Raw genomic sequence first — 13800 nt, forward strand, 5'->3', positions numbered from 1 at the left:
TGATCAGAAGGCAAAAAAGAAAACATAACACACAGCTGCAAATTCAAATTCTACAAGAAACTTGTAAAAGTTCAAATTAGTAACAAGTAATAGAATCATTTGAAAGAAGAATCTCAATGAGATATTGGTAGGAGGAGGATATCACAGTCATCTCTACAAACTGATCTCAAAGTTGCTTCTTCATCCATCCTCCATTACGCTGCTGCTAACCAATCAGAGTTGCTTCTTCATCCATCCTCCGTCACACTGCTGCTAACTGATCAAAGCTGCCTCTTCATGCTCCCATCCACAACTCAAATCGGAAACAAATCAGCACCTACCTAATAATCTAATAATCAGGAAATGTTTAGGTCCTACTGATGGATTCTGATCCTAACATATCCTGTATGACTACATTGACAAAAAAAAAATGGCTAAAGGAGCTTAAAACCTCAAATTCTTCTCTAAAACACAGTAAGTGATTTGACTTACTTCAGTCAAAAGAATAGGGAAGGTTACATGCTAACTTAACTAACATTGATCTTGATCCACTCATAATCTAGAGTTTCTAATTAATTTTTTCAGCTCTCCCTTTGACCAAATCCTCCGTCTGAAAACTACGTTCAATGTGGATCAATGACAAGTTCTACATAAAGCTAAACTGCCCTGAGATCCTCCCACTGCAGGTTGGACACATAAAACCAATTGAACCTGCTTCTGCTCCTAACTGGTCAGGCTCTTGATAGAATTCATTTCTGCACCAAACACATACCACGGTCGTCGGATTCCTGCCTGCTAAATTTGGCATTACATTGTCTTTTCCAAGCCAAAATGACGAATTAAATCCTTGTTCTATATAAACTTGAGGCTCTTCTTGAAGAGAATTTAAACTGTGTGTGCCCATGAAACTATATTCCACTGGTCCACTTCTGTCAGATCTCAACCCATCAAAGCCAGTGTTGCCGTCATACTTCTCATTCTCTCCGAAGAGAGTGTGAACCTGTCCAAAATAGCATGTTGAGAAACATATGATAAATTTGCCGAATATAACCAACTTAAATTATTGTCAGCCTCCTGTCAACATCAAAGTCAGGAGGTATGGCAAAATGTAATTGTCAATTGATCAATAAAAAGCTTTGAACTAATAAATTCACAACAATCTTTTTTTGGTGGATAATAAATTCATAAAAATCTTCATAACCAAAAACATCTGCAAGTCTTTTCTGATCGTGTCTTGTAGGAAAATGAGTTAAAAGTATCTGCAAAGAGAACTGCAACTACTACGAATTTAATATGCTATAGCATTTTTCTTCAAAAACATGGCAGAAATGGTATATTTCTCATACTAAAGTAGTCTCAAACGCACACAAACATAAAACAACAACAACATACCCAGTATATTCCCACAAAGTGGGGTCTGGAAACACACACAAACTGTAAATTTTTGAGAAAGAAAACGACACACCCAGTGAAATCCCACAATATATTTTAAGGCATACCTTATCTGACAAAACATCATAGTTCTGGAAACAATTAGATGACTGGGCTACTGAGGTTGAATTGTCTGCTGAGCCACCTTGAATGACATTTTCCACACCCGTTCTCCAAATGCTTCCGGCCATGACATCCTCATTAGGTTTGGCATCTCCACAACCAAAACTAGTAATTATCTTCTTTCCAGAGTTATCAACTTCATCTACTTTCTGTTCATCCCACAACTGACCATGAAAAACTGTGTTGAAGTTACTTCCAAAATCCCCCGTTTTTCCCTTGAATGTTGAATTACTTAAATCAATCCCAACTTCTCCATGTTTATCGGTCTCCAATCTTCTATGGAGATTATCCTGAACTCCATATGTTTCCTCCATGCCAAGTTGGAACGTTGTACAGTTCAAATTTGCACCTAGATCCACATGAGAATTGCTGAAAACAACATTGAGATCATGATGTCGAGAATTTTCAAGACCAAATTTAGATTCATCCAAAGAGTTGTTATAGCTCCTGTTCATGGTGTATTCCTTGGTGGAAGCTTCTGGCACATTGGTTGAAGAAAATAATGCACTCGCAGACCTTTGCTGATCATTAACTTCCATTGTGCTCTGGTAAACTTTGGTATCGTGATCTTCTGCACAAGATGCCCTCGCATTCGTGACTGGAAAAAGCGAGCAGAATGCAAGACTTTTTTCCTTCTCTATGTTACTGGCATCAACTTTTTGCACAGCATGATTGTTACTAGAAGTAAATCCCACTATATCACTAGTAACACTCTGCAGCTGATTAATCTTGGGCTCATCTGCACTTCTTTTCAAATCATTAAAAATCTGAGATTCAATCTCACTGTTCTTGTCACATGACGGAGAAAGCAGACTGCTCCCGTCACCTTTCTGCTGCGCAAGACCGTCTAGAACGCAAGCAGAAACATCAGTCACATCTCTTTCAGCTGTATTTACATGTTCATCTGGATGTGGAACAAATGAATAGCTGTCCTGCCCAGAATGAACTCCTACATAATCTACCGTGGATCCTTCCTTGTCACAAGATGGGGTACCTAGGCTGCTCTTAAAATCTCTGTTTTCCTTGGATGTTTCTGACAGAAAGGATACACCATTCAGAACATCAATGTTCTTCCCTGAGTGATCTTCAGTGAGTGGAACCTGTCTGGCACTTATCAAACTATTCTCATCCGGCAGACTGGCATTTCTGCATAACGCAGTTGTTGACTCAGCATCCACCAACCTATCACTCTCTAATTTGCTCTCATCCACTGTAGGGAAAAACTTGCCATCTTCCACACTAACACCACACGAATCAACAACGCCATTTGAACAAAGTAAACCTTCCTGTTTAGGTTCTTCTATGTTGGAACAGACAATTACTTTGCTTATATCGGTACATGTTTTTTCGTTCGATGAAATAGGGGAACTCACAGAAATATCTTCCTGGTTATGACAGCCCTTATTGGTTCCTTCAGCTGCAATATCAGCAAACAATGAGTTACATGGTGTTCCACAATAATTATCATCATTGTTATTAAATGTAACACAGCTTCAAAACTTAAAAACACAAAGTAATTTTATTATAGGCACTATCCATAGCCTCACCTGGACCTTCTAGCTTATCATCAGTCTCCATGTGATCGTCCTCCTGGATTTTACTAGGAGGTGCATGATTGTCACCATCATCCACACTTGCACCAGCATTTTCTGTCAGGTTCCTCAGCGGAACAACTGAATCCTGCATAATGGGCTCCCTTAGCATGGCTCTGCTAGACACCACAGGTTCAACGTACCCTCCCATTTTGATTGGAAGAGATCCATCTGCAGTCTTTAGCTGGTACTTGACATGGTTCCCAACATGACCATTGTACCGATGCTTTTCTTCAAATGTCTTATGGCAGAATTGACATTCAAATTTTCCATCTTTAATTATTACTCCATCAGTAATGGATTGACCACCATTTCTAGATCTCCTTTTCTGATGAGAAGATAACTGGTGCTTCAATAAATCATTCTTATTATTAAACGTCACATTGCATTTGTCACAGTGCAACAGATCTCCTACTTGGACCTCTGATAGTTCTCCAAAATTTAATAAACCTTGAAACTCCCCATGACCAACGGCAGGGGCTGAGTTATGAAAAAGAGAGCTCTCCTTTTCGCCGCCATCTTGAACTCTGAGATCTGCTGAAGTCTGAAACATATTTGATGAAACTGTGTAAGGGAAAAAGAAAGCAGAAAGAGAAAAAACTATATTTTAAAAAATAAGTTAAAACTTACACTAACCAAAGCACATGCATTAGTGATCTCAACAGTTTCACTACTCTTAGCATATGTAGGAAGATTTTCATTCCGTTCACCATGAAGAAAAAGCAAATATGAAGAAATTTCCTTGCATGTGCCAAAGTGCCGTCCATTAGGGCTGAGAAATTCAAATGTCTTAAGCCATCCAAATTGGACACACATAATAGAGAGAGAGAAGTAAACAAATATACAACATACCCAGTATAGTCCCACACGGTGGGGTCTGGGGAAGGTAGAGTTTATGCAGACCTTACCTTACCCCTACCTAAGAGGTAGAGAGGCTGTTTCCGATAGACCATCGGCTCAAGAAAAAAGTCCAAAGCAATCCCGAAAAACAGAAGTAATGGAAGTACAAGAAAAAAAAAACACTGACAAAAATAGCAGATAGTACAACAACAACAACAACAACAACAACAACAAAAAACCCAGTATATTCCCACAAAGTGAGGTCTGGGGAGGGTAGAGTGTACGCAGTCCATACCACTACCTCTAAAGAGGTAGAGAGGCTGTTTCCGAAAGACCCCCGGCTCAAGATTAAAGACAGTATACAAAAGCATCAAAAGCAAGGAACATGATAAAATAACATAGGTATGACATCCACAGAAGATTGTACATTGCCAAACAAAGAACACCAAAGTCCACCTAATTACTGGCTATGACTCATCCACATCCTTAGCCCTCTATCCTAATGTTTTTCCTCCATACCTTCCTATCAAGGGTCATGTCCTTAGTCAACTGTAACTGCTCCATGTAACGCTTAATAACTTCTCTCCAGCATTTCTTCGGTCTACCCCCACCCCGCTTGAAACCTTCCAAGGCCAACCTCTCACACCTACGAACTGGGGCATCTGTACCCCTCCTCATCACATGATCAAACCATCTCAACCTCACTTCCCGCATTTTTTCCTCCACAGATACCACTCCCACCTTCTCCCGAATAATATCATTCCTAACCCTATCAGCCCTTGTGAAACCACACATCCAACGCAACATCCTCATTTCCGCCACTTTCAACTTCTAGATATGAGAATTCTTAACCGTCCAACACTTCGCTCTATACAACATAGAAGGTCGGATTGCAATTCTATAGAATTTGCCTTTTAGCTTGTGGGTCACCTTCTTATCGCATAAAATACCTGAAGCGAGCCTCTATTTCATCCAACCAACCCCAATACAGTGAGAGACATCTCATTTATCTCTCCATTCCCCAGAATCATAGACCCGAGATACTTAAAACTATCCCTCTTGCAAACCACCTGAGAATCCAACTTCACTACCACCTCCTTCTCGTGCCTCGAGCCACTAAACTTGCATTCAAAGTACTCCGTCTTGCTCTTGCTCAACCGGAAACCTTTAGACTCCAGGGTTTGTCTCCAAACCTCCAGCTTATCATTAACCCCTTGTCGCGACTCATCAATCAAAACTATATCATCTGCGAAAAGCATACACCAAGGCACCTCGCCTTGTATATTCCGTGTCAACACATCCATCACCAAAGCGAATAAAAACGGACTAAAAGTTGATCCCTGGTGCAACAACAAAACAAACAATAATCAAAGTACAAGAAACAACAAATAGTAAGAGAAATCGAAGGACAAGAGACTACAGGAACAATACTACAACTACTAATATGAAAAGACAGCGAGACAACGCTTGGTGCATATTTTATGTATGTGCATATGCACATATACGCATTGCATACATATTTAACGTGATTTAACGCTGGTTTTCTATGAAATTTTTTTGGTTTTCAAGGAATAAAAAGAGTGAGAAAGGCGTTTCAAGGCAATGAACAGATCCAAGTAATGGTAAACTTTCTTTCAAACGAAACAAACATTATCTTGAAATGACCCAAAAAGAATAGTCTTGTAATAGAAGAGGGAAGGACAATGTGCTCTTGAGACTAAGAAGCACTATATTTAATAATTGTAATTGAAAGATGATTTTGTAACATTAACCCACTTCAACGAAAAGTTTTTTGTTGGTTGTACCATGTGAGTCCAAAGGATGACGATGGCCGTATTCTTAAAATGAGTTACATAACAACGATAACTCAATCCGAAAACTAGTTAGGGTCCGCCATATGATTCCTTAATATACATTATCCATTTGGACCTTCTCTACCCCAATATTCTTTATAATCAGCAATTCAAGAAATGAGTTTTGATGCTTCATTAAATCAAGCAAATGAGAAAACACTAAAAATATCTTAGTTTCTCTATCTTGCTCTCTCCTCAATAAAACCATGGCACGACTAACTGTCTCAACTCTCAGCAACGGACCAGCAATCAAACTTAATACAAAAGGTTGCTCCCCATGGGCTTTAAATTTTCTTAAACAAGATTCCAATAGTAAAAACTTTCACACATAGCTCAGACGATCCTGAATTCTACTTGGTAACCCTAAATGATCCATGCCTAAACAGCAGCAGGGAATCTACCAATGTGAAATCTCAAGAGCATTATGTCCCATATTCTCTACATAAAGAAGAGAAAAGAAAATGGCAGGCCAAACCAACTGGGTCATATTTTGAACATTATGATTCTAGTTGCAATTTCATGCACCCAAACCCTTTAGAAAGGAATAAGTAAAATATTCCTTATAAAGCCCAGCAACTTTTCCAAGTTCTAACCCAGCATACTTTCATGAAAAATCTCTAAATAATTTGAAACCTGAACCAAGAACAGTTGGGATCAATATACATGTCGAATACACCACATCAAAATATATATATATATAGGTTCATAAGATAACTACCTGTTTGGTCAAAGCTTCTAAAAACTGATTACTTTGAGAAACACTTTTTGTCGAAATAGCTTTTCAAAAAAATGCTTTTAGAGAAAGCCAATTAGCTAATGTACTTGATAAGTGTTTTTTCTAGTATGTGATAAACAGATTTGGCTCAGCCAATCTTTTCCAAAATGCTTTTGAGTGTCAAACTGCAAAAAAAAGACAGTATTAACTATTACTGTTCCTTTTACAACTATTATAGCTAAATATAGAAATTTTATATGTTTTTTAATAGAGACTTAATTAAGCTTTTTACTTGGTTAGAATTTAAGACATCACATAAATTACATATTGAGAATTTCAATCAATATAAATATAGGTGAGAATAAGAGGTACGTAATTATATGTGAAAGATATATATGTTAAATTAATGACATATAGTTTGGTAAATATAAATTTTTGGTAAGGATGATTTCGTCTCGAACAAGTAAACTTTATGCTTCTACTTTTTGGAAGAAGCTAAAATTTGTAACTTCTCCGCAACACCAGAAAACTACTACTTCCTCTACTCAAAAGCACTTCCCATTTTTTGGCCAAACATCTCCAAGTCAGTGTATATGGACGGGCTTATTGTTTATAATGAGAGCTAAACAAAACTAAACAGAACATAAAACGACACCACTTAAGCCACCAATGAAGAAGCATGCCTTCGTACAAAGAAAGTTATGTGAGCTTATTGACAAATGATAAATGTAGGCCTGTTATAAGAAGAGAAAATAATAAATACTCCAAACGTGAAGATTCAATAATGGAAGACGGATGCTTTTCTTTGAGGATGGTTCGGGCATACAAAGAGAACATGTGCAGATGCCCCAGCGAGGAGGTGTGAGAGTGTAACACCCTAGGTGAATACCACATCGACAAAACATGGGAAAGATGTTGAGTGTATAAGGAAGCAAACCTTAGACCCTAATGACAAATTTTAAACCCATGCGAGCCTAGGACCAAAGAGACATCATCATTAGTGGGTTGGGTTGTGACAAATATGGTATCAAAGCCACTCCAGCATGCAACCTTGAACAATGGTGAGGCAAACCTCAGCGAGAACATTGGAGTCTCAGGGGAAAGGGAGATGTAACACTCTAGGCGAATCCCACATCGACAAAACACAGAAGAGATGTTAGGCATATAAGAAAGCAATTCTGTGTTTTAAACCCTTGTTGGCCTAAACCCAAAGCAGACAAATACAAGTGGGTTGGGTTGTGACAGAGAGGTTGGCTATGGTGGCTCAAGGAAAGGTAGGCAGGCCGAAGAAGTAACAGGAGAGGTGATCAGACATGACATGATACACCTGCAACTTAGTGAAGGCATGACCCTAGATAGGAGGATATGTAGATTGAGTATTAGAGTAAAAGGTTAGTAGGTAGTCAAGCATTGTCTAGTTTTTCTTGTCAGTATTATTATTATTGTTGTTGTTGTTCCCCTATTATCTTATTCTTCAATCTTTCACTATTTGTTGTTTTTATTACCTTTTTCTTAAGGTTATCATAGTATTTATTTTTGATAACCACACAAAATACTATGATAACCTTAAGAAAAAGGTTAGCATAGTATTTGTTGTTGCTATTGTTTGTTTTCTATTATTTTCAGCATGGCTTCTTCACTATTGTATTTCGTTGGGAACAATCACTCTACCTTCACAGAGTAGGGGGTAAACTTACGCTCACACTAAGGGGTCATTTGGTAGGATGCATTAGAAAAAATAATGTATGCATTAGCTTTGTGTGTTACTAACACCTTGTTTGGTAAACTTTTTCAACCTATGCATAACTAATGCAAGCATTAATTGTACACTCTATTGTGTATTATTCTATGGATAACTAATACATCAAAAACCTTGGTATTAGCAATTCAAGGAACTTTAATGCATGCATAAGCATGTATAAAGACACAATAGTCTCTTAAAACCCTTTCCACATTATTTTCATTATATTTGTGGAGGATATTTTTATAAATAATTTTTTTTGTTTAAAAATATGTAATGCAAGTGATTTTTAACAAACTAAACCAAACACCGCATAAGAAATAATCTCAACAAGCATAATTAATACTAGCATTACTAATGCAAACATTACTAATACAATCATATTTTACACAATTCTTATACACCCTGTAAAATGACCCCTAACTTTCCCAAACATTAGTTGTGGTTACACAGGGTATGTTGTTGTTGATGATCTATCTACCTGATGGTAAGACAAATATTTCCTCTTATTTGCAAGCCTAGAATTTACGTGGTCTTTCCTCTTATTTCAGAATCACTAATGCATAAGACCCTACAAGTTCCTTCATCTAAGTTGCGACAAATTCCGAATTACATATCCTATAGAAATACTTTTGCAACGACAAATTCTACTAAAAATTGCATTTTTCTAATACGTATACCTTTTTTCAAAGCAAGCAATCCTTTGTTACAATTTATGGGTCTTACTTTACCTTTTAGTTTTCTTCGTGCAGTACATCACCTTTCAAGATTTAGTGATTTTCTAATTGCAGCATAATCACTTTACTCTTAATGGCACTTCCTTATACGAATAATACCACAAGTTTAAAACAACAACTTTCAAATGGCACCCTGCGTTTAAGTTGCGACTTGTGGGGACTCCACTTTTGGTGTGGCACCTACGTCGACACGACATGGTTGTGGGATATGTGCCGGATATGGGCATTCAATTTAGGGTACTTTGACCAAAACCAACAACAACATACCCAGTGTATTAGTTTGAGAAATACTCCCTCCGTTTTAATTTGTTTGTCTGGTTATGGCTAGGCATGGAGTTTAAGAAAGTAAATAAGACTTTTTTTGAATCTTGTGGCCTTAAACTAAAAATATGTAGAATGTATCAAAATGTCCTTTAAATCTTGTAGTCATAAATATGTCATATGGAAAGTTAAAAATAAAGAGCTGCCAAAAAGGAAAATGACACTTTTTTAAACGGACTAAAAAGGAAAGTAGGACAAACAAATTGAGCAGAGGTAGTATACAATGATTTTTGAAATCACAACAAAAGCCAGGGTGAAATCATAATTTAGGCATAAAGATAATTGTATTAAAAAGTCCACAACCGGAAGGTGCTTAAGAGATATATGCATGTCAACGTCATTGTTGAAGGTGCAATGAACTTAAGAAGCTTATCATGACCTCTGTATAATTTCAATATCCATGTTACACAAAAGAATTGTAAGGAGATGCATTCATACTTAATAATGATTATAGATTGAAACTTGCTCTCAAAAGGTCGTGCATTCCTTTCCCTCCAAATAGTCCACAATAATTTCAGCATATTATTATGACTCCACCTTAACATATTTGAATTATTTATAGCCTAACCCTTGCACCCGTATTTGTACATGGATCCATTATCCATACATCGAATCTTAAAATCTAGATCTTGAAGGATCCAACCTCTGGATCTGCAGCCTTATTGGATACCCACACCCGAGTCCAAGCAACTTTGCTTTTGGTATGGTATACACACTTCCAATTTAAGACCACAAGATTCAAAAATCTTCTCTACATTCTTTAAACTTCTAGCCTAATTAAACTTAAACACATAAAATGAAATGGAGGGAGCAACTTCTATAAAGTTACACTGGACACAAGTGAAGAAGTCTTACACATACACAAACCTATGAGTTGTATCACAAAGAAAAATCTTACCCAGATAAATATGAAAAAGACTGGTCATGGAAATTGATAAGAAGACTAAAGTAACAACCAAAGTGGCCTGCAGCCCTCGGCTTGGAGTGTGTGTAACGCCAGATAGGCTGCAGAAGCGAGGATTTATTCTTTGCAGAGGGTGTTTTTTATGTGCAAATACTAGGGAATCGGTGGATCACTTGATACTCCATTGTAGCTTTTCATGGAAGATTTGGTCTATAAGTTTATGCATTTTTGGAGTACAGAGGGTAATGCCATCAAATTTTATAGAGCTACTCCATATTTGGTAAACACAGAAAGTTGACAGGAGAAGAAGCTTTGGAGGACAGTCCCCTTATTCAGAGCATGGACTATATTGCTAGAAGGGAATAAAAGATGCTTTGACGGGAAGAAGGAATATGTAGCTGTTATAAAACTGAAATTTATTCAGAATTTATTGTTTTGGAATAATGGGTATTTTTGTGACTGATGTGTTGGATTTGCACGACTTGCTAGAGTCTTTGTTCATGTTATTTGGACAAGTCCAGTTTGTGTAGTCTTTTCAGACCATCCTGGTACTGAGATACATTAGAATTTATACCATTATCAAAAAAATGATGGGAAACAAAATGCCGGTTGTATAGCTAAAACCCCCAAGAAAGTCACTACCAGACCACTTCATTTATTTCATCATCATATATGCTAGGCTCCAATGAAAATCATGTCCCTAGAGAAATCAAGATCCAGTTACAACAACTACATGCCCAGTATAGTCCTACAAAGTGGGTTCTAGAGAGGATATAGTGTAGCCTTCCTTAACCCAATCTTAGAGGTAGAGAGGTTGCTTCAGATAGACTCTTGGCTCAAGAAAAGCAGTCCACAAAGAGAATAAACAGAAGTGAAAAGCATCACAAAGGATACTGAACAGTAACTGCAGCAAACTAATATGATAATCAAAGTACAAGAAACATCAGATAATAACAAAAATCGAAGGACAAGAAACTACAGAAGCAAAATCAAGATCCAGTTGTCTACCATAATTGATCAAAAATTAATTATGCATTAATCCTAAATTAGTCAGATTTGGCTCTATGAACCCTCTAAGTTCATTGAGTTTTGTTCAAGTGCATTCACTCAATGCCAAAGATTATGGTGAAACTTTAAAGCCAAATTGGAGTTCTCTAATAACCTAACCACAAAACAATCTTGACAATCAAAGCAATAAGGTAACAATATAAACAATAAAAGAAACAACAGCATTCCTAAAAAACCTTATATAGCGCCGACAATGCACCCATGCATGGCCTCCTTTCCTCTTAACAGAAAGCAAAAGCTTCCAACCTTTTGGCAGCGTACTCCCGAACTCACCTGCATCCACAATCCTCCTCTTCTTCCTCGTACTCCCCCATTGCCCATTCAATCTCCCTAGAAACCCTAACAACTCCTCTCCACTCCCCAAACCCTCAGTCCTCCTCCTCAATTCCTGCCCAAACGGATCCTCCAATGCTCCTAGAGCCGCCAAATCCACTGGTACACCATCCTTATTCATAATCTCCTTATCCCTATCATCCCTTTCATCCACATTTTGATAAACTACAATGTCCTTCACTTCCACATCCGCCTTCGCAGCCTTAACCTCAACCACCCCGCTATTCTCATTCCTCTTAGGCCGTCCTCGCTTCCTTTTCTGCCCAATTGAACCTACATTGCCCAATTCTGGCACTGGCACAGGCGCAGGAGCCGGCACGGAGAACGAATCAGAATAATCAACCCGAATAGGTACCAAATCAGTCGGATTCGCTGCCGTACTGGAACCCGAACCAAATAACTGCTTAAGCATCGTAACAATCTGCGAACTCTCCGAATTTTCAGAGCCACTGTTAAAATCCGAATTTTGAAGAGAAGAATTTCGTAGGTGCGGGGTACGGCTACGGATGACGGAGGAGGAAGAAGCCGCAGCAGCAGCGGCGGCGGCGGCGGGGGCAAGGCGGAGACGGGAATAGGTTTGTTTGCGGGAGCCAGCAGATTCATTGAAAACGGAACGGTCAATTTTAGGGATAACGACGTCATCATCCCGACGAGGGTTAAAAGCGGAAGAGGAACAAAGGGAAAGAGAGTAAAGTTCAGATTGAGAAAGAAGACGGAGATCAACGATGGAGATTGATTCTGCTTGAAGTGGAGGAGGGCCTCCGACGACGTCATTGACGGTAACGGCGGAGGAAGAATTGACGGTAACGGAAGTAGCCATGAAAAAGAGGGAATTTTTGGTTCAATTGGATGAGGAGAAAAAAATATAATAGTACTATTAGTTTGGGAGGGAAGGGTGTGTGTGTCAATTACTGAAAATGGAAGGGCTTGTTTTTACTTTTTTCAAGGAGTGTATTAACTGTTTACTGCTATTGGTTTGGACTTTAGGATGTGTCATTAGATTATCAGAATCGAAGGGATTTATCAAGTACACTGTCCCCCAAAAATTATGTTGAAATTTTTTTATAATTTAAAATAATAAATGAATTTTTAAAGTTAAAGAGAATTAATAAGGTACTCATTCCGTTTTAAAGAGAATGACTTACTTTAACTTGACATAAAATTTAAAAAAATAAAAAAAATTTAAATCTTGTGGCCTTAAATTAAAGTTGCATCAAATATACCAAAATGTTCTTTAATCTTGTGATCCTAAACATGCTACGTGAAAAGTTGAAATTAAAGTGTTGTAAAAAAAATCATTCTTTTTTAAACGGATTAAAAAAAAAAGTAAGTCATTCTTTTTTAAACGGAGGGAGTATATCTTTTTATATTTATCCTTTTTTTTTAGTGAGGTTCTTATTATTTTACCTTTGTTAGGTATTTTCTAGAGAAATAGTTGGGAATAATCAAAAGGTAACACTGGGTGTGTTTAGTATGATGGAAAATATTTTCTAGAAAATGTTTTCCTATTTTTTTTTTGTTTGGTTGTAATAAATGTTGGAAAAATATTTTTCATAATAACTCATTTTCCTCAATTTGAGGAAAAATGACTTCCTCGTGGGCCAAGAGAAGCTGGAAAATGACAAATGTGGCTGATGATCCCCACCCCAACAACACTTAAATTCACATTGCTCAAAAAAATTTCATTACTCAAAAATATTTTTCATTGTGCGTTGCTCCAATTTTTCACTGCTTAAAATAAAAAATAGTGAAGCCCAATTTTTTTCTGTTTTCAATATTTGTTAAATGTACTGTTATTTCCATGTGCATAGAAGAAGACTTACCTATGTTACTTTTGCTAATTGCATATTCCATTTTGTCATCGATGTAGCTTGTTTCACAAGGTTGAATAAGTTTGTCGTTTCGTTGTATTTTTATTGATTGTAGTATTTTGAGATTGTCTTGTGAAAATATTGAAAAGTGTCTCCTAATTAGCAGTTGCTTAAAACTTAGTGACTTGTAATATTTTAGTACTAGATATTGATATTATTTGTTATGCTTAAATTAGTTCTTACAAACTGTTGAGTTGCTAGAGACAGTGATATACTAGTTAACAGTTAATAGTATTTTCTAAAAAATATTTTTTCACTCACCAATCAAACACTAAAAAATATTTTTCTAAAA

The 13800-nt window shown here is 37.2% G+C and overlaps 1 protein-coding gene across 2 annotated transcripts; it reads right to left on the reverse strand.

Moving 5' to 3' along the window:
• Positions 1–12632, reverse strand: LOC107868709. 2 transcript variants are annotated; one of them, XM_016715372.2, is made up of 5 exons: positions 11481–12632; positions 3756–3897; positions 3081–3669; positions 1479–2950; positions 1–979 (listed from the first exon to the last, which is right to left on the reverse strand). In XM_016715372.2, the coding sequence occupies exons 1-5, from the start codon at positions 12455–12457 to the stop codon at positions 626–628; spliced, it is 3534 nt and encodes a 1177-aa protein (XP_016570858.2). In that variant the 5' UTR covers positions 12458–12632; the 3' UTR covers positions 1–625. The 2 variants fall into 2 exon arrangements, with proteins under 2 accessions (XP_016570858.2, XP_047266908.1); XM_047410952.1 differs by having other exon boundaries at positions 3762–3897; positions 11481–12561.
• Between the last annotated feature and the right edge of the window lie 1168 nt (positions 12633–13800).

This window comes from Capsicum annuum, chromosome 4 (genome assembly GCF_002878395.1).
Source record: "Capsicum annuum cultivar UCD-10X-F1 chromosome 4, UCD10Xv1.1, whole genome shotgun sequence".
NCBI classification, from domain to species: Eukaryota; Viridiplantae; Streptophyta; class Magnoliopsida; order Solanales; family Solanaceae; genus Capsicum; species Capsicum annuum.

Bases quoted from the DNA above. Each gene is read 5' to 3' on its own strand.
- LOC107868709 (XM_016715372.2), bottom strand. From the start codon at position 12,457: ATGGCTACTTCCGTTACCGTCAATTCTTCCTCCGCCGTTACCGTCAAT. The intron at 3,670-3,755 runs GTAAGTTTTAAC...AATATGTTTCAG, and splicing joins ATGCATGTGCTTTGGTTAGT to ACTTCAGCAGATCTCAGAGT. The intron at 2,951-3,080 runs GTGAGGCTATGG...CTGATATTGCAG, and splicing joins TGATAAGCTAGAAGGTCCAG to CTGAAGGAACCAATAAGGGC.